General features: G+C 42.7%; 1 protein-coding gene across 1 annotated transcript; it reads left to right on the top strand.

The window, feature by feature from the left end:
• Nucleotides 1-17247: 17247 nt before the first annotated feature.
• LOC110537172 (cytochrome b-c1 complex subunit 9) lies at nucleotides 17248-17972 on the top strand. Its single transcript, XM_021623009.2, has 2 exons — nucleotides 17248-17429; nucleotides 17645-17972. Exons 1-2 carry the CDS (start codon nucleotides 17289-17291, stop codon nucleotides 17690-17692), a joined length of 189 nt encoding a protein of 62 aa, XP_021478684.2. The 5' UTR covers nucleotides 17248-17288; the 3' UTR covers nucleotides 17693-17972.
• Nucleotides 17973-22198: the final 4226 nt, after the last annotated feature.

Raw genomic sequence — 22198 nt, 5'->3', positions numbered from 1 at the left:
CCAAATAAATGCTTCACAGAGTTCAAGTAACAGACACATCTCAACATCATCTGTTCAGAGGAGACTGCATGAATCAGGCCTTCATGGTCGAATTGCAGCAAAGAAACCACTACTAAAGGACACCAATGATAAGAAGAGACTTGCTTTGGCCAAGAAACACAAGCAATGGATATTAGACTGGTGGAAATCTGTCCTTTGGTCTGATGAGTCCAAATGTCACATTTTTGGTTCTAACTGCCATGTCTTTGTGAGACGCAGAGTAGTTGAACCGATGATCTCTACATGTGTGGTTCCCACCGTGAAGCATGGAGGAGGTGTGATGGTGTGGGGGTGCTTTGCTGGTGACACTGTCTGTGATTTATTTAGAATTCAAGGCACACTTAACCAGCATGGCTCCCACAGCATTCTGCAGCAATACGCCATCCCATCAGGTTTGCACTTAGTGGGACTAATCTGGTATTCAACAGGACAATGACCCAAAACACACCCCCAGGCTGTGTAAGGGCTATTTGACCAAGATGGAGAGATATTACTTGCTGCATCAGTTGACCTGGCCTCCACAATCACCCGACCTCAATCCAATTGAGATGGTTTGGGATGAGTTGAACCGCAAGGGGAACAAAAAGCAGAACAACACGTGCCTAGCATATGTGGGAACTCCTTCGAGACTGTTGGAAAAGCATTCCTCATGAAGCTGGTTGAGAGAATGCCAAGAGTGTGCAAAGCTGTCATCAAGGCAAAAGGTGGCTACTTTGAAGAATCTGAACTATATTTTGATTTGTTTAAAACTTTTTTGCTTACTACATGATTTTATATGTGTTATTTCATAGTTTTGATGTCTTCACTATTATTCTAAAATGTAAAAAATAAAAAATAAACCTTGAATGAGTAGCTGTGTCCAAACTTTTTACTGGTACTGTATATTAAGAATTAAATTATCATTTTGATGAAATGCTATATATTTTGTATGACGAATAATAACATACCAGATAACACTATATAAAGTAAAGTGAAGAATAATGGGTTGTGCAATAGTCTAGGGCAATTCCAAGGTACAAGAGTGATGCTGAAACTTTTCAGACTTGTTAAAAGTAGTCCTTGAGCATAACGTTGTATGTTTTGCAATCATTGTTTTTTGTTTGATATACATTTTAAAGTGAAACATCTGAGTCTCGGCATCGTTCTGTTAACGTGGAATTACCCTCTACCTTGCTGAGGATGACTAAATATTGCTTGGTTATCTGTTCATATTTACAGTGTACAAAACACTGAGAACAGCTTCCTAACATTGAGTTGCACCCCCTTTTGCCCTCAGAACAACCCTAATTCGTCGGGGCATGGACTCTACAAGGTGTCCAAAGCGTTCCACAGGAATGCTGGCCCATGTTGAGTCCAACACTTCCCATAGTTGTGTCAAGTTGGCTGGATCCGTTGGGTGGTGGACTTTTCTTGATACACTGTCAAGCGTGAAAAACCTAGCAGCATTGCATTTCTTAACACACATCAATGCGCCTGACGTTCAAAGGCACTTCAATCTATTGTCTTGCCCATTCATACTCTGAGTGGCACACACACAATTCATGTCATAATTGTCTCAAGGCTTAAAAATCCTTCTTTAACCTGTCTTCCCCCCTTCATCTACACCGATTGAAGTGGATTTATCAAGTGACATCAATAAGGGATCATAGCTTTCACCTGGTCAGTCTATATGTCATGGAAAGAGCAGGTGTTCTTAATGTTATGTACAATCAGTGTATATGAGAAATAACTATATGACTACACGCATTTGTGCAAATGTGAAATAGCCAGTGTAATAGACAATACATACAAAAAATATTAAAGCAATGATATTGCATATGAACAATGTTACATTGAATTATTGAGGAGAATCTGTTTATGTACAGTTTGTTGAGAGCTGATCAGATGTTTTACTCATATCCCTCAATGTGTCATATGTAGCAGTTTGGTTCTCTATATGTGACTGTGATTGTCATCAAGTCAAACATAGTGCAGCTCTGATACTTTGTGTCAAACACAGGAGGAAATCCACATATCAATCATTTCAGAATAATATATTTTATGGACCAACCATTCTTGATCGAAAAATAACTTGTAACAAATGTATTTGTCAGAGATGAATGTCTTGCAAATTTAAATTAACACAATATACAGGTACAGTTGAAGTCGGAAGTTTACATACACTTTGGTTGGAGTCATTAAAACTCGTTTTTCAACCACTCCACAAATTTCTTGTTAACAAACTATAGTTTTATCAAGTCGGTTAGGACATCTACTTCGTGCATGACACAAGTAATTTTTCAAACAATTGTTTACAGACACATTATTTCACTTATTGTTCACCGTATTACAATTCCAGTGGGTCAGAAGTTACCATACACTAAGGTGCCTGTGCCTTTAAACAGCTTGGAAAATTCCATAAAATGACGTCATGGCTTTAGAAGCTTCTGATAGGCTAATTGACATCATTTGAGTCAATTGGAGGTGTACCTGTGGATGCATTTCACGGCCTACGTTCAAACTCAGTGCCTCTTTGCTTGACATCATGGGAAAAATCAAAAATCAGTCAAGACCTCAGAAAAAAATTGCGTACCTCCAGAAGTCTGGTTCATCATTGGGAGCAATTTCCAAACGCTTGAAAGATCCACGTTCATCTGTACAAACAATAGTATGCAAGTATTAACACCATGGGACCACGCAGCTGTCACTCCACTCAGGAAGGAGACGCGTTCTGTCTCCTAAAGATTAATGTACTTTGGTGCGAAACGTGCAAATAAATCCCAGAACAACAGCAAAGGACCTTCTGAAGATGCTGGAGGAAACAGGTACAAAAGTATCTACATCCACAGTAAAACAAGTCCTATATCGACATAACATGAAAGGCCGCTCAGAAAGGGAGAAGCCACTGCTCCAAAACCGCAACAAAAAGCCAGACTATGGTTTGCAACTGCACATGGGGACAAATATCGTACTTTTTGGAGAAATGTCCTCTGGTCTGATGAAACAAAGTAGAACTGTTTGGCCATAATGACCATCGTTATGTTTGGAAGAAAAAGGAGGAGGCTTGCAAGCCGAAGAACACCATCCCAACCGTGACGCACGGGGGTGGCAGCATCATGTTGTGTAGGTGCTTTGCTGCATGAGGGACTGGTGCACTTCACAAAATAGATGGCATCATGAGGTAGGAAAATTATGTGGATATATTGAAGCAACATCTCAAGACAACAGTCAGGAAGTTAAAGCTTGGTCGCAAATGGGTCTTCCAAATGGACAATGACCCCAAGCATACTTCCAAAGTTGTGGCAAAATGGCTTAAGGACAACAAAGTCAAGGTATTGGAGTGGCCATCTCAAAGCCCTGACCTCCATCCCATAGAAAGATTGTGGGCAGAACTGACAAAGTGTGTGCAAGCAAGGAGGCTTACAAACCTGACTCAGTTACACCAGCTCTGTCAGGAGGAATGTGGGAAGCTTATGGAAAGCTACCTGAAACGTTTGACCCAAGTTAAACAATTTAAAGGCAATGCTACCAAATACTAATTGAGTGTATGTAAAGTTCTGACCCACTGGGAATGTGATGAAAGAAAAAAAGCTGAAATAAATCACTCTCTCTACTGTTATTCTGACATTTCACATTCTTAAAATAAAGTGGTGATCCTAACTGACATATGACAGGGAAATTTTACTAGTATTACATGTCAGGAATTGTGAAAAACTGAGTTTAAATGTATTTGACTAAGGTGCATGTAAACTTATGACTTCAACTGTATATGGTGAATGGAAATTATCCCTAACGTGAACCTTTAGGTGTCCTAGAACTGTCTAATGTCGCCTTTGGTTATGGCATTTTTTCAGCATCAGTAAACTCTTCCTATGCTCTTTAGATGCAGAGGCGGTAGGTAGCCTAGCGGTTAAGAGTGTTGGGCCAGTAAGGGGTTTGAATCCCTGAGCCGACTACATGAAAAATCTGTCAATGTGCCCTTGAGCAAGGCACTTATCCCTAATTGCTCCTGTAAGTCGCTCTGGATAAGAGCGTCTGCTAAATGACTAAAAGGTAAATAAATGTAAATGCACATACAGTATGTACCCATCACCACATCAAATATACATTTATAAAAGTGATGTCTGGGAGCATGTTGTCCAATAAACACAAACATAAATAGCCTTGTCAAATGTTTTTATTCCTATTGTACGGATACTGTAACTTTTTAAGGGAACAGACATAAATATTGTAATGTTTTAAGATGTAGTGTGTGCAATTGAAGGCTAGTGATTGTTGGTGTGCATCACATTGTGAGACAACAGGTGATACACACATTCATATAAGACTGCCTCGAAATCTACTCAGGGACGTTACTATAATTTGATATAAATAAGGAAATGATACAGAAATGTGAAGCTGCATTCTAATTAAGTTTGAATGTGAATCTTTCAGCTGATTTCTGTAGCACCATTGGTGTTGTGGCTGTAGCTCTATGGTGGATTCTCAATGGGCCAGATGGTGGCCCTACCTTCAGACAGACATCAGTAGCTCTGGTTCCCTGGGACTCAAATCCCAGCATGAGTAGACAGGAAAACTTTAGATACGGAGTAGTAGCAGATATCATTAGACAGGTCAAAATGTTCAGTAAACCAGAAAGAGGTGGAAAAGGAGACAGACTGGGTGGAAAAATAATGGTGTTGGAAATCAGAATCTCAATGTTCTTGGCCCATATCACTTTCTTCTGAGCATACCAGAATAATCCCATGGGAAGTTAAACATTTGAGGCCATTTTAGGACCTTCAATATCCTCAGAATTACCATAGAGGAGAGTGAATTGCAAGTTCTGTTTTAGTTGATCATATAATTGTTAATAAATGGTTTATATGGGAGATACCAGCAAACCTGCTTGAAATTCCCATACATAGCCTCTGGGGTTTGACAAATACATAATGGCAGTTCTTTCTGCCCTGTTTACTAACAGGAATCAAATAATAAAAGACAGTGAGTACTCAAGTGGGGAATGATAAAGTGATGTGTTATCTGAAGAGAATCAGCAATACAACATATGGTTATGCTGTTGTATGAAAATATATCTTCAAGAGATGATATAATAAGCTGACAGCCAACCTCTAAAGGCACTAATATTACATCAGCATGAATGGAACATCAAGTCTAATCAATGCACAGTAATGGCAAGGATCCATTTGATCACGCAGCTGGATTTTCCATGAAACCATACAACATGAAACCATACAACATGAAACCATACAGCATGAAACCATACAACATGAAACCATACAACATAAAACCATACAACATGAAAACATACAACATGAAACCATACAACATGAAACCATACAACATGAAACCATACAACATGAAACCATACAACATGAAAACATACAACATGAAACCATACAACATGAAACCATACAACATGAAACCACACAACATGAAACCATACAACATGAAACCATACAACATGAAAACAAAGCTCCTGCCCAAAGGGTTCCCATACCTCTCGTTGTTTACATGTCAGACTCCTGTTTGATGATATCGTGTCTTGACAAGCTGATGACCTGAGAGGATCTGACATGGAGGCACTCACTGAACTTTAGTCCCAAACAAGACATGTCTTCTCTTCACCCCTCTGACAGTGACAGGACTATGATTCACACCCAGGGAAGGCACTTCCTTTCTCCCTCGAGGACCTCTAGCTCACAAGAGTCGGGTAGACTGTCTATAACATTCCTCTAGGGGGACTTTGGCAGACACTAGTTGCTGGCTGGCCAAAGATCTCTCAAGGGGGGGGGGGAACAATTCAGATCGACTTTGGATCATATTGACGACTGTTTAGTTTATCCCCTGGGAGAAGGACAGAAAAGGAGAAGGACATTTTTCATATTCATATTAACGATTGTAAATAGCCAAAGATGCAATAAACTGAAATGATTATGCAACGGATCTAAATAAAAAGTGGTGCTGTTTCAAATGGGTTTCTTTGAGCAGTGCAGATATGCAGAAACTCATTAAAACGTAATGATGGTAATCTATGCCTTTTTTCCTTTCCATCTTTTTTCTTTTGCATATCCGGTATCGTAACTCCACATCGCCCTTCATAGACTGTAACACATACCACCACAGCAAAGAGTTGAAATAAACCATATTCTAGGGACCACAAAATCCAATAATATCTACATGCCTTTGAAAACATCTAGGCCGCTTTCCAGACCATGACAAAAAATATCACTGGGACACATTTTGTTTATAATATTGTGTGGGTAGAGTAAGACTCAACGGTTACGTTTTGAACATTCATACAACATGTTATTCTCCTGAGATTTGCCAAGCTGTTTTAAGTATTTACATTTGTTAGAAGAGAAAGCTAAAATGGTTGGATGGTTTTAAAACAGGATTTAAGTTTGTAATAGTGCCTGCAGTTGCTAAATTACTCAGAGCAATTGGGGGTAAGCCTGGAACCTTGTTCGTCTTAATTAAATGTTACAACTTTTGGCGCTTGTCTCGGGAAGGGGAGATTGTGCCCAACCGTAATAATAATTAATTAATGCATCTCGGACTGCATACCAATGGCAGGTCCAACAAGTAGCTGCATACACTATGAATATATTATCTATTACCCCACTGCATCTTTACAACCATTATTGCTGCATAATGCAAAAATCAACCTTCCTTTTCCATTTATTTTCAAATCAACCTTTCAATTCCAAACAAGGAATTTGAATGTTTATTAGATATGAATGTTTACCAAATATGAATTTCCAGTTGTTTTACATTGCCATTTTCTAGAACTGCATAATGATCTATATTCTTACATGACACACACTGTAAGAAGCAATCATGACAATTCCATATGTTGAACCTAATTCCAAGCTATCTACTAGGGTGATATCTATTAAATAGCAATACAAATATGACATTAATGATTAATGACCAATCAGTGAAATGAGGTTTGACCTGCCTGGCATGTGCTGGCAACTGAATCTCATCAGTTCCTGGTGCATATGCTTTCAGCAAAGAAGCTGAAGACTTGCTGCTGGGGAGCCATTTCTCTTACTGTGTGTTGCAAATCAAAGTTAAATTGTAGTGTTGATTTGCTGTTAGGGGATTTTACTCTGCATTTAACCTCAAGCCCATAACAGCCAAATGCAATGTTTGAATGATTGGACTGTGAAAAACAAACCACAGTGAAGAACCTCTACTACTGCCAGATGCCTACAGCACATAGTCAATAATGGAATATCAGTAGGGAGGGGGACTGTTGTAGAATAACAAAAAAGACAAACTGTTTTCAGTAACACATGTGTAAAACACAATTACACTAGCAACCTGTTACAAAATAGCCTACTGAGATATTTCCAAGACACAGGTGACAGACTTGTATCACGGATTCAAGGAAGACAGACTCGATGTACATTTGTATTCATTTATTTTGTTTATTTAACTCGGCAAGTCAGTTAAGAACAAATTCTTATTTACAATGACGGCCTACCCGCTGGGCCAATTCTGCGCCGCCCTATGGGACTCCCAATCATGGCCAGAGGTGATACAGCCTGGATTCGAACCAGAGTGACAACTCTTGCACTGAGATTCATTGCCTTAGACGGCTGCGCCACTCGTACATTGGGACTCTGCTTGTAATTCTCTTGCGGAGCCTAGAGAGACCGTTGTTAATGTGTCACATTTCAGCAGGGAATGGACTCAGTATTCAGCACAGCAACTTCTCATTGGAGGTGGTTAAGGTCTTAAAGAGCATGGATGGTAAAAAGAGAAGCAGATCAGATATAAAGAGCACAGTGTACCGGCAATTAAGCAACCAATGCAAGCTGCATACTAATGGTTGGATAGTAGCAAAAAGCTACTATTAATAGCTACAAACTTTTCTACTTAGAATGTTGTTTGGTACAATGACTGTACATAGTACATGTTGGTGAATAGTTTGAATAAATGCAAAACTACAAGTGTAAATACCAACTTAATTATGTTGAGTTATTTTATGCCTGGTTCAGGGAAACTTATCAGGGCTCTCGGTGGCAGGTAGGCAGACACTAAGGCCTTGTGTCATGTCAGTAACTGTAGTCCTGCTCAAATTGGCCATGTGAGTTTTTATCACAGAGCCCAGAGATGTAATACAGCCAGCATGGCCATAATATTCAGAGTAGAGGAGGTACTCACACTGCTGGCCAACCAACCAGCAAAGTATCCCTGTCCTGGCATCTCCCTCAGAGCCAATCTGAAACAAATTGAAAATGTTATTCTAGGGTGTAGCGGTTTGGGTTTTAATCTGTGTCACTGTCACAGGAGAGGCAGATGATGCCGGCAAAGGGTCGCCGTCACATGGTGATGTGACATCCTGCCAAGGCACGGTCTGATCTGGCCCTCAGTTGTGTGGCACATACTGACAGGGCTCCAATTACACACTGAAGTAAGGTCCTGAATAGCACTTGTTCTATTATCCCCTATAAATGAAATGTGGGGAAACACTATTTAATTACCTGAAGATAGGGACACAATATGGACACCATCTTTTGTGCATGTGGCCAACATCAGTGATGAGGTAAAGTTGTAACATCCATCCACTCAAAATAAATCTCCCCAAAATACACAAACCACTTTTTCATCATAAAGAATAGGTGGAGGGAAGGAAAGCACATTTAGTTGTTTTCTAACTGTGGTAGCCACTCCAGTATTGCTGCTTTCCTGAGGTCATCATTTCAAAAGCATTACAACCTCACATTCTGCAAATGTATAATTCATAATCCATTTTCTTAAATCCAAGGACTCAACAAGTCTGCATGCACATAACTCATAAGACTAATGTAGACTAATGAAGAAACTCAATTCAAATATGAAGATAAAAAAAATACCCTCACCTTCATCAAGTAAAAGTTTGAGGCTTAATAAAAATAAATGATAAATTCTTGCATCACCAAATGAAACTTTTGAGAAATAAAATGATGAATCTCCTTTAGTTAACCCCATTCAGTTCAGCCAGACTTTCGATCCACTAGGGGGAGGGGGCAGAATTGAGGGAGGGAGGTCAGGAATTGTGAGGAAATGTGGTGGTGTATCATTCTCTGGTTGATTGTCATCATCTTCCTCTTTCAAAACACTATAGGGAGTAAAATAGAGGAAAAGGAAAAAGAGGAAAAGCTATCGTTGCACTGATGGTATCAAATCTCACGCTGTGCAAGTGAAAATAACATTTTACCACTAGCATGCACAGTAAGTACTGACAGCCTTTGACCATTTATTAATACTGTAACTTCCACTGCTGAGGGTGGCTCTCCTCTTCTCCCTCCTGGAAAGAAACTCCTCTATGCTCCGCTCTGTGCTCTGGGTCCTCTCTGCTCCATCTTTCATCTAGAGTTCAGACTGCACCACTTAATATGGAGCTAATTAACACAAGTACCATGGTAACTTTGAATTCCGAGGAAAATTAGTAACGATGCTTACTATGAGGGATTTCATTGAACCACCTAAATGAACAGAGTGGCATTGTGTGTTCATAATTCAAACATCAGAGTAACTTGCCACCATAATGATGTAAATTTGACTTAAAAATGTTATCATCATGCAAGGCATAACTAAAATGACGACGACGCCACTGCTCATAACTGAATACCCTTCATTTGAGGACCATGTCCATGGCAGACAGTGCCATCTTGTGGAAACAACTGACCTTCAATCTGCATTCTTAGGTTCTTCATTTCATTTATTTATTTAACTAGGCAAGTCAGTTAAGAACAAATTCTTATTTACAATGACGGCCTACCAAAAGGCAAAAGGCCTCCAGCAGGAACGGGGGCTGGGATTTAAAAAATGTATTCAATATAAATATAGGACAAAACACATCACAACAAGAGAGTCATAACACTACATAAAGAGAGACCTAAGACAACATAACAAGGCAGCAAAACATGACAACATGGTAGCAACACATGGGAGCAGCACAAAAACATTGTACAAACATTATTGGGCAAAGTCAACAGCACAAAGGTCAAGAAGGTAGAGACAACAATACATCATACAAAGCAGCCACAACTGTCAGTAAGAGTGTCCATGAATGAGTCTTTGAATTAAGATATTGAGATAAAACTGTCTAGTTTGAGTGTTTGTTGCAGCTCATTCCAGTCACTAGCTGCATCGAACTGAAAAGAGGAGCGGCCCAGGGATGTGTGTATGTTGGGGACCTTTAACAGAATGTGACTAGCAGAACGGGTGTTGTATGTGGAGGATGAGGGCTGCAGTAGATATCTCAGATAGGGGGGAGTGAGGCCTAAGAGGGTTTTATAAATAAGCATCAACCAGTGGCTCTTGCGACGGGTATATAGAGATGACCAGTTTACAGAAGAGTATAGAGTGCAGTGAAGTGTCCTATAAGGAGCTTTGGTGGCAAATCTGATGGCCGAATGGTAAAGAACATTTAGCCGCTCGAGAGCACCCTTACCTGTCGATCTATAAATGATGAATCCGTAATCTAGTGTGGGTAGGATGGTCATCTGAATCAGGGTTAGTTTGGCAGCTGGAGTAAAGGAGGAGCGATTATGATAGAGGAAACCCAGTCTAGATTTAACTTTAGCCTGCAGCTTCGTTATGTGCTGAAAGAAGGACAGTGCACCATCTAGCCATACTCCCAAGTACTTGTATGAGGTGACTACCTAAAGCTCTAAACCCTAGAGGTAGTAATAACACCTGTGGGAAGAGGGTCATTCTTCTTACCAAACCACATAACCTTGTTCTGAACACCTCCAAAACAAAGGTCAAGGGTAGAGAAAGCTTGTTGTAGAGCATTTAACACAAAATCCGGGGAGAGGCCAGCTGAGATTTGTTTAACACTTTTTTGGTTACTTCATGATTCCATGTGTTATTTCATAGTTTTGATGTCTACACTATTATTCTACAATGTAGAAAATAGTAAAAATCAAGAAAAACCCTTGAATGAGTAGGTGTGTCCAAACTTTTGACTGGTACTGTATTTCACTTGTTGGCCTAACCCTCTGTACTGGTATAGCTCTGCTACTCACACTCCCCTCTACATTATTCATTGCCTCAGCATACAACTTCTGCACTACTCTTATCCTGGAAATCTCAACCTGCCTCTATTGCACCAGAAATGTCTGATTCCCGGGCTCATGGGCACCCCTACAATTAACACATACCACTACTTTCCCCAATGCTACACATTCCTGTCTCATGCCCTTCTGCACACTTCTCACACCTAGGAACCTCCCTCCTACACACTGCTGCCACATACCCATAAGCTTGACACCTATAACAACGTGATGTATTTGGCACAAAAGCTCATACAGGACAACTTATATATCCTAACATCACCTTGTTGACTCAACATCAAAACTCAAAAGGACAGACAACGACTCTCACGCCCCCGTCACCACTCACACCACCCTGTCTGTGTCGCACCAAACAACGAGCATCACAAACACCGGGAATCTTCCCATTCAGGTGGTCAACTTTCACATTTACCCCTACCCCAGTAATCACTCCTCTCAATGGCACCCTTCCGATGAGAGCAAAATGAAAGTTACGTATGTAACCACGGTTATGTGAGCTATTGGATCACTCCAATATCGTATCCTTCTGCTCGACAGGATACATTCCGAGTAAGAATTTCTTATTAGTCCCGTGTTCTGGGTAGTGCTGCAGCTGACACCCTTAAATAGCTGCAGACGCACTACTTCCACCTCAAGTTCTTTTCGAGGCGTAGTAGATCACAACAAGAGGATTGGAGTGATCCAATAGCGCAAATAACTGTGGTTGCATACGTAACCTTCTTATGTAGCACTATTTTCGATCACTACAATATGGTATCACAATACCAGATTAAATCAGTGAACTAGGCATGGCCAGACAATACCAAAACCAGGCCTATGATGTAGCTACTCTTCTAGTAGATTGCGCCACCAAAGCAGATGGCAAAGGCCAGCCAGCTAGCTGAAATGTTGTAGTAATAGTGTCCATAGTCCAATGTGAGAATGGTCATGCGCTTAGCAAGCCTGGAGGGGGTGAGGGCCACATTACAGTCCTCCCCATCTGATGACCGTATTTCCCCCCTGGGGTGATGCGTTGTCACTGCAGCACTCCTTCGGCCACTTTGGGGGCCCTCCTCCAAACTCAGTATGGCTGAGGAGTTGATCCGTCTTGAACGTCAGGTGGAAAGGATAATGACGGCGATGACGCCCTCTCTCCACGCTGGAGACGAGTTGGAGTTGGATGACAGTGCATCAGTGTTCCGAGCACATCAATGATCGACCCAGTCCACATCGCCATCTGTAGCTGGGAGCACCGCTACAGAGGCACCCCCGGTGGTGACGGAAGCAACACAGGAGTTTTTAGCGAGAGTGGCTACCGCTTTTGATATCAAGCTGGAAGAAGCACCATCTGATTAGCTTCTTATACCAATCTGCCCCAAGTTCGCTTTGGCAGTCCACGAATACTGGAGCAAGATGGGAGGGTGCTTCCATTGTGACATCCAGACCAGGCCGTTGACTCTCCTAAGGGATGCAGAGTCCTTGGGGTTAGACCACTATCGGGTGATGGATGACATGGTGGCTGCCTTGATCCTCCCTGACAAGGAAATTGTTGGCAAGGTGCCTCGCCTCAAACCAGGACCTGAAAGAGTAAGCAATGGGACCCTCTCCATCATGGCATGCCTTGTAAACACAGCTACGATGCTGTAATCCTACCTCTCCCTGTTGATCCCTCACCTCTCAGGGGGCGGTGACGAGCTTCTTAAGGAGGCCACAGAGGTGTCAAGGCTTCTCACTATGCTCCAGACGGACATGGCACGTGCCAACGGCAAGGCTTTGGCTTCGGTGGAGACTTCACACCTCCATCTTTAGCTGGCACAGTCTAAACTATCAACGCCAGTTCAGTAAATATTCTTGGAGCTCCCCTTCACGCCAGGTTCCACCTTTGGGGCAGGGGTGGATAACATCATACAGCAGACTACAAAACTATGCAAAGGCAGAGACGTTGTAGGAGTTATTGGCAACTGCGTGCCCTACACCTGCCCCTCAGAGGAGCTGGAAGACAGGGCAGGGCGCTCTAGCAACATCTTGGCCCCCCTCCTCTCTCGCCTAGACAGGGAAATGGGAACCAGCGTTTCACACCCCAACAGCACAAGGACAGGCGTCGTGACAACCCTTACAAGCGGAGGCAAGCAGATAAAAAGGATGGGCCCCGGCAGTCCTCCTGAAGTGCTGGCAGTCGGCCTCGGCTGTCTCTCCCATGCCCAAAAGACAAACTGTGGGAGGCAGGTGGAGTCTCCCTGGGTACTGGGCACAGTCCTGGGGGGATACAAACTACAGTTCCGATGCCAACCACCGTCCTACGGTGCCACCTGGGTCACCTCGGTGGCAGATGGGTTTTGGAAGGAGGTGCTCCGGTTGGTGCTCCTGAGCAAGGATGCAATAAGGAAGATAGAGCCACTAGAAAGGCTAAGTGGGTTCTGCGTATTACTTAGTTCTGAAAAAGGACGGCAGCTTTCAGCCAATCCTGTACCTGCGCGGCCTCAACAAATGTTTAAACGAGCTCAAGTTCAAGATGCTCTCACCAGTGCGGGTGTTGCAGGCAGTCTTAAGAGGCCAATGGTTCACCGCTCGACCTGAAGGATGCGTACTTCCACGTTCCTGTTAATCAAGATCACTGGAAGTACCTCCCATTTGGCCTCTCACTGGCGCGGTGTACAAAGTGCATGGACGCAGTCTTAGCGCCTATCACGCCCTAGGGCATACTAGTGCTGAACTACCTGGACGACTGGCTGGTGTGTGCTCAATCAAGTGAGCAAGCTACAGCAGACTCAATGATAATCTTGAAACACATTCAAGACCTGGGCCTCACCCGAAACAAAGAGAAGAGCAACCTGACTCCCTCACAAATGGTCGTCTTCCTGGGAATGTTGAACGACTCAACTCTTATGAGAGCATTTCTCTCTCAGGTGAGATTGGAGAAGATACAGGCCGAGTCCGTATTAGAGTGCCAGAAGTTACTCGGTCTACTCACGTCGGCTTCTCTGTTGATTACGCTGGGCCTTCTTCACCTCAGGCCACACCAGCGATGGTTCAACTCTCACCATCCACACCAGAGACGACACAGACATAGTCAACTATCGGTGACAAATGCATGTGTGAAGACTTTGTTGAAACGACCCTCTCCCTCCTTCCTGTTGGAGGGAGTGATACTGAACAGAGCCCACCGAAGGAAGCTAGTGTGCACCAATGCCTCGCTAGCGGGTTGGGGGGCAGTGTTCTGAGGCATGGCAGCGAGCGGACATTGGAGCCCTCCATGGCACCCAAACAGTTCTTGCTCTACTTGGAGGGGAAGCATGTAATGGTCAGCTCAGACAAGACCATGATAGTGGGGTATATCAATCACCAGGGTGGACTGAGATCCAAGCCATTTCGTGTAGGTGCCGTGGAGCTCTTGCTGTGGGCTCAGACTTAGCATCAATGCGGGCAGCGCACATCCCCGGGGTCTTGAACCGGGCAGCGGACATGCTTTCGAGAAATGGCCCACCGGAGGGGGACAAGAGTCTACACCCTCAGGTGGTGTTACAGCTGTGGGAAAGGTTTGTGAGAGCGTAGGTGGACCTGTTTGAATCTCAGGAGAACACTCATTGTCCCAGCTGGTTCTCGATGCCGGACCCTGCAGGCCTTCTGGGTTTGGACAACCTTGCTCACAATTGGCCGGCAACAACACTATGTTCCCGCCATTTCCCCTTATCACAGCTAGGCTAAACAGGGTCAGTATAAAGGGCCACCGTCTGCTCCTGATAGCCCCATACTGGCAGAGACGACTATGGTTCAACCTTCTGTTGTCCCTCCTCTCTGGGATCCCATGGCAGATGCCAATGAGGCCCGATCTGCTTTCTTAGGCTTGGGGGACGCTCTGGCATCTGGACCCACATCACCTAATGCTTTGGGCTTAACCCCTGAGAGGCGTAAATGGGACAATAGGAATTCAGGACAATGTGGTGAACACATTGCAGAAAGCCAGGGCTTCCTCCACCAACACATCATATCAAATGCGGTGGGGCATATTCTGTTCTGTGTGGGTCATAATGTTGCCCCCGAGTCGTGTGATGTACAAACGGTTTTACACTTTTTACAATCACTGCTTGATGCGGGCCGAGCGGCATCTAATTTGAGAGTGTATTTGGGAGTGTGTTTAGTCCTTCTCTTGTTAAGCTAACTACAGTAGAGCTCATCACCGTGGAACACACAAGAGTCTAGGCAAGATGGCTACGCCCTTTGAGAGATAAGCGTGGTGCGCCTAAGAACACGTGACTCACTCTCTGGATAGAACTGCAAGCCTGCCGGAGTGAAACATACACAGACTCCTGATCTTGCGGAGTTCGTCGCGGTCCCCGAGCTCAGTGTCGCCCAGGTTGGTACACAAGTAATTAAATACAAGGATAAAACCCAAACGAGATGGCACAAGCCAAACCAAGTGGGGGGACAGCAGAGTACCCAGCTAGCTAGCTAGCTGCTCCAAGCTATTGAATAGCTGTAGGTATACTTCTGCACTTATAGACTAACATAGAGCTCTTACCAAGCACATCCTCTCTGGAATGAGGCGAGAAAAGGAAGTGGTGGGAGTAGAGAGGCAGCAGCTATTTAAGGGGGTCAGCTTCAGCACGACCTGGTACACAGGACTAATCTGAAATTCTTACTCCTGCCGAGCGGAAGGATACCATATTGGAGTGATTCAATATAGTGCTACATAACAATTAAACTTTTTTGTCCCCATTAGTTTAACGCGGAGCGCCTGCTCCCTCTTACCAACAGAAACACAAGACCACTTCTGGTTACCTTCACCAATTCCACAGCACCCAACTCTGTTTTCACTCACCTTGAAACAACAAATGGATCAGCCAAAAGGATCCACTTTTTCAAAAAATGTCACTCCTACTGTCACAGACTCATCTTTATCCTGACCACACCTACCACCTCTGATACTTCACCCTCATTTACTTCCATTTCTCCTCCTGTCTTCGATCCGGCAAATACTCTGCTTACACTTTGGACCATTCTTCTTGAACAAATCATCTCCCCTTTTCCCACCATTTTTAACCAACTCTCTCTCTCTCCCTCTCCTCCTCTGCCTCTCTTTTCCCCTCTATTCCTCCTCCATATTCCAAGTATACGTCTCCTTATGATAACACTGCACTACTCCTGACATACATCTTGTTCTTGCCCTCTCAAGGGATGCCATTTAACCAGCTGCCACAATTTCTGTACAATCAGAACAAACCCCACAGAATGTAGCGCATCCCACACTGTAAAGCAGCTGCTTTGTCTTGATGTTCTTCTTTGTCAGTAGCTACCAAGAAGCTTTTCAAACAAGTGCGCTCTTCCAACCACCATCCAGCCACTTCCTCCCCAACAGCCTTCAGCAAAGATTGTCACTGTCCAAATGTATAATTTATTTTTCAGGTCGTAGCTATATCACGTGATGTTCTTCTTCTTTAAATTTGTATTGGCGAATCGAGAGGTGCAAACACCGCCCCTTATTGTACTGGAGTGTGAGCCCTCTATCAGAGAGGATGAGGTAGAGGGCCCAACTCGGAGGAAAATCTGTCTCCCTCCAGCAGGTGGCGTTTTTTCCCCACTAAGCAAAGAGTATTTGTTTGGAAGTCAACCAAAGAATGTATGGTTTATTTGATTGAATAGAAGTTTCGTAATGCTTAGGTTGTTAGCAGTGTAATGATATAAGTAGGACACGTGACATCCCTGCAACTTTCAGAAAAAACACTATTTCGTAGTGGTCTCGAGATGGCTATGCATATTCATGTTATGAGGCTAGTAGCATAGTATCTCTCCATTGAATACAGGCATACATTTAGCAGTGTCGTTGGGGTTAAGGTTAGGTTCAAAATCATATTTTAACAAGATTAATTGTAGAAACATGCAGGGTTTAGAAATAAGTATCACTTTGTGGCTGTGGTAATTAGTGACGACCTCGAACCGCTAGTAACTGCAACAACAGGTTGGGTCTCCTCTAGCGGGTTTGCTGTCTATCCAGCTTAGCCACTCCGCAGTTTGCCATCATTATATTTGTATGATAAGTAAGTATGTAAGTGTTTACTCTCAAAGACCATGTATGTCATATCGTCAGTATTTTCTTTTCACGTTTACTTTGGCGCACATTGATATGACGCACATGTTTAGAACTACTTTTCCCATCGTACTTCGGTTTAATTGAATATGTCGTCATTTCCTCCTTTCTCGAAATCACCATCAGTTAACATGTCGCTCGCTAAAGGTGTCTACAATTTGCTCTTCAGGAGAACATCTACTTTTGCCGTTACCATCATGGTCGGAGCAGTGTTTTTTGAACGAATGTTTGACCAGGGAGGCGATGCCATATTTGAGCAATTGAATCGGGGGGTAAGTCAACTGACAGATCTTCCCGCAGCATACGTCTGACCTTGCTAAGGACAAACGACCGCCTGCCTAGGCTTTTAGCTAACCTAGCTAGCTAGCTAGTTTATGTCCATTAGCTATTTGTTTAGCTAGTTAGTTCATTTAACTCTTCATATGAAGGATGCATCATAGGTCGTTACACGTATAATTCAACTTTCAATGTTGTGTTTTGTTTGTAGAAACTATGGAAACACATCAAACACCAATACGAAACAGAGGAGGAATAGAAGTGGCCTGGCGATGTTCCGGTGGAAAAGAAGCTAACCCCACTCTTTAGTGTTCTATTCCCCGGAGTCGGTCTTCATGGACCATCAGCTGCATGGACATTGATCTGTCACGACGAGGCTGACTACTGGCTACCAGGAACTTCATGGGCGTTAGACTTGTCAGAACTCAGAAAATCATGGAAGTCTTTCCTATCAATTGTTATTGTCATGCCCTCATGTTCCTCACAATTTGTAAATGTACTGATAAATTAAAACTGTTAATAAACTCAACATAAACCTACACGTTTTGAATTGTAGAATCAGAAAACTAGCAAGCATTTCTTGACATTCTCTTGTTTGATAATATTATTCCCTGCCATGACTGATGTTACTTTAGTGGCATTCCATTGTACAAAATAACTCACTGTATCAAAGCTCTATAGGATAACTTGTTGACACAACTCAAACTTGAAGAATTGCACCAAGTATCAATGCTCAAGTCTAATACAGTTGATGTCAAAAGTGGGCACTGCCCTTCAGTCAGTCCCAGTAATAACCAAAAGTTTTCTACCAGAATACTCAATACAAGCTATCAGTAGCCCTTTAACAAGGCATTGCTGTCCTATGTTCCCCTCACAGGGAGAAGTGGTCAATGGCAGGGAGGAAGAGAGGGTTCACTCGTCAATCTGACCATGACTAGCAGACTGCCTGCCTTCCTGCCATTGGGACTTCAACTCCCATTGTTGGGGCGGAGACAAAACCATCTCGCCATTATATACAGTATCAATTTGAAGGGCTTTATTGGCGTGGGAAACATGTTTACATTGCCAAAGCAAGTGAAATAGATAAATGAACAGGAAACATTACACTCACAAAAGTGTCAGGAATAGAGACATTTCAAACATCATACATTGTCTTATGTACAATGTTATAACGATGTGCATATAGTTAAAAGCACAAAAGGAGAAAATAAATGTAAATATGGGCTGTATTTACAATGTTTGTTTTTCACTGGTTGCCCTTTTCTTGTGGCAACAGGTTACAAATCTTGCTGCTCTGATGGCACACTGGTATTTCACCCAATAGATATGGGAGTTGATCAAAATTTGACTGTAATATGATTGAGGGATTGTATCTCTGATTTGATGCCACATTCAAAACAACTGGGAAAATACGAGGTCATATCATGAAGTCAGAGCTCTAGAAAGAGGTCTGAGTTGGAATATCGAGGTGGATGACACGTTCAAATCGATTTTTTTCAGTAGGAGCTCGTTTTTTCCCAGTTTTGAAAGTGTCATTAATGTCTGGTCACAAGTGTGACAACCAGGTCCTGCTCTATGTTGGGAACACAAGATGGAGCCATTTCCTCTAAATGGAGAGTCCATCCAGCATCATTCTATCCATGTCCTGTTTATGTAATACTTTATATCCCACATCCAAGGTCGGCAGTAGCGGTGTGTGGGTAAAATCACCGGGAAAGCAAGCAAGCCCCCCATCCCATAAAAAAAGCAATATTACAAAATATGTGTCAATTGCATTGTTGTTTCTGTAACTTGTTAGTTCATAAGCTTTGGCAGCAGGCGCCGTTTTAAGATGGGGGAGGACGATTTTTTTGTCTCATGAGCATTGCCTTATTTCTATTACAGCATATTGGATGACTGTCATTCATATTCCATTTACTCAGTTCAATGTAACACCAATAGGTTTAGAGTACTACATGATACTCAAATTTTCCCTATACCCATCAAGCCCATCAACCTAGCCTATGAATGAAAGTTTATCATGTAGGTGCACACAGGTCGATAGAAATTTGACAGTGACACATTCAATACCACCTTGCATGCACTTGCCTGCATCTAGCTGATCTAGGGTGTAATCATTAGTCCATTAGTGGACAAATCCGGGTATGCTTATCCCTGTTCCGTTTAATTCTGTTTAATAACAGAATTGGCGGAATGAATACACCCCTGATCACACATAAACATAGTTCCTTCTCACATGTATGTGCTCTCCTACATCATTGTCACTATGTAAAGTAACGTCATAGTCAACATATCTAATAGAACTAACGCACTAGTAAACCTGCTACAATCATGCAGTAATGTTAGCGTGCAGTTCAATAAGCAGTTTAGCAGTTACACTGATGAGCCCCACTAGCATTAAATTAGTAAACAGAAATCTTACCTTGAATTGGAAGGGTTCCAGTGTTGTGTTGGATAGTCATAGCCAGCAACTGTAGCTAACATAGCATCCCTCAATTTGAGTAGACTTAGCTAGCTAGCTGCATTTGCTAGCTAAGTAAGTGAAAGCAACAACAAAAACATCTCTCTTGCTTCTTTATTTAATAAGAAATGTAATTTGTTAACTGTTCAACTATTGTCACATTTTTTGAGTCAACTACTTACCAAATGTTATGCACTGCAGTGCTAGTTAGCTGTATCTTATGCTTATACTAGATTCATTATCTGATCCCTTGATTGGGTGGACAACATGCCAGGTCATGCTGCAAGAGCTCTGTTAGGTTGGAGAACGTCCTCTCGAAATTGTCATAATTACTGTGTAAGTCTAAGGAAGGGGGTGAGAACCATGAGCCTCCTAGGTTTTTTATTGAAGTCAATGTACCCAGATGAGGACATAAGCTAGCTGTCCTCCGACTACACCATGGCACTACCCTACAGAGTGCTGTTGAGGCTACAGTAAACATTAATTGTAAAACCATGTGTTTTAATCAATTATTCAGTGACGTGAATATATTTAGCATAGTTTTATCAAAAAAGGATAACTTTTTAAATGTTTTACTATTTTTTATTATGAAATTCTCTGAGGATGGTCCTCCCCTTCCTCCTCTGAGGAGCCTCCACTGCTTGACATCGTGATATATAAGCCTAAGGCCGAGACAATAATAACCAGATAGCAACATCTGTCCTGCTGAATCGGCACCTAGACCTGTCTTGGATGGTCGCCCACGAGATCCTCCCGGTCAGGGCCGTTATGCACTCCCGGGGCATGGCGAGGACATCCACGTGCCCCCGACCAGGCTGCGGCCAAGATGAGTCGGTGAGGCACTTGCTCTGGGAGGGCAGAGCCGCCAGGGACCTGTGGAAGGAAGCAGGCCACCTGATCTCCCCGTGTCTGCCAGCAGGGGATGACCTGACGCCCCAGCCTATTCCACCGAAGGCCTTCTCCAAGCTCTGGTCCACCCTCACGAGTCTGAAGGAAGCACTGTGGTCCTCCCACAACCTGCTGGTAGCGAAACGAGTAGAGACCACCCCCCAGCCAGCGGCCATGGGTGGTACAGAAGAAAGGGGGCCTCAACCCCAGACAAAGGGTCCCCACAACACCAAAGGTCCTGGCGGCCACAACCTGACAGAGCTGCGGCGCCTAGGGGAGGGATCTCTTCTGGGCCCCGACGGACAGGACAGACATTTATTCGGAGGAGCAGGAGGAGGCGAGTTTGATAAGGACTCACCCCGTTCCTGTACAAAAGAACGAAGACAGCCTTTTAACAAAGTTACTTTTTAACATGTTTTCCATGTCTTAAAAATGTTTTACATTTGTTAAATCATTTATACACATTTTAAATGGCTTTTACAGAATTTGATGTTTTACATAAAAAAGTAATTTTATTTCTGGTTGTTTTTATTGGTTTTAACAACATGTACTTTTTAACAAACTTTTTGTAATACTGAAATGCTGTGTTTTATGCTTTTATGCCGTTTTTATGTGCATAAAATGATGTGCAAAAAATATGAGCTGTTTTAAAGGAAATGCAACAATAAAACTTCTCCAAAATAAAAAAATAAAAATCTGTCCTGTGAAATCCACAAAACATATTGCATGAAACACGGGCTCCCGAGTGGCACAGCGGTCATATCCCTGCATCTCAGTGCTTGAGGCATCACTACAGACACCCTGGTTCAAATCCAGGCTTTATCACAACCACCTGTGATTGAGAGTCCTATAGGGCGGCGCACAATTGGCCCAGGTTTGGCCGTTGTAGGCCGTCATTGTAAATAAGAATTTGTTCTTAACTGACTTGCCTAGTTAAATAAAGGTTAAAAATGACCTACAGCATGGTAATGTTTCTGACATTTTCAGACTACTAAACAACTATTGATTTAGAACCATGGAGAGTTACAGCAAGTCGCAAAGAAAACAGGAGCTGCCTCCACTATTCCAGCAACATTTCAACATCATCTAATCACCTATGTTTAGTCTAATACAGCGACAAATAAAAGATACCAAAAACGATTTAGTTCAATCAACGTAAGCTAAATATGATGTGTCTGTCCATGGTACTGATTTGTGTATTTGTGTATAGGAAAAACATGTTGACTCACCCTACTTGTAAAGAAACACCAATGCCAACTTCCTCTTTCATGTTGCCTAATCCGTCTATAACTCTGTCATCAGTACACAATTGTAGTTTTTGTTGTCCTAGGCAACTTGCTAAAATGCTTGCTTGCTAGGCTAACTTCCTTTAATGGGCAATGATGCACCAGGTGAGCTAGTTAACATTAGCATGCT

The sequence above is a fragment of the Oncorhynchus mykiss genome, chromosome 12, assembly GCF_013265735.2.
Source record: "Oncorhynchus mykiss isolate Arlee chromosome 12, USDA_OmykA_1.1, whole genome shotgun sequence".
NCBI classification, from domain to species: Eukaryota; Metazoa; Chordata; class Actinopteri; order Salmoniformes; family Salmonidae; genus Oncorhynchus; species Oncorhynchus mykiss.
Note: the sequence above shows the minus strand (reverse complement) of the source record. Positions and strands in the feature narration are given on the sequence as shown.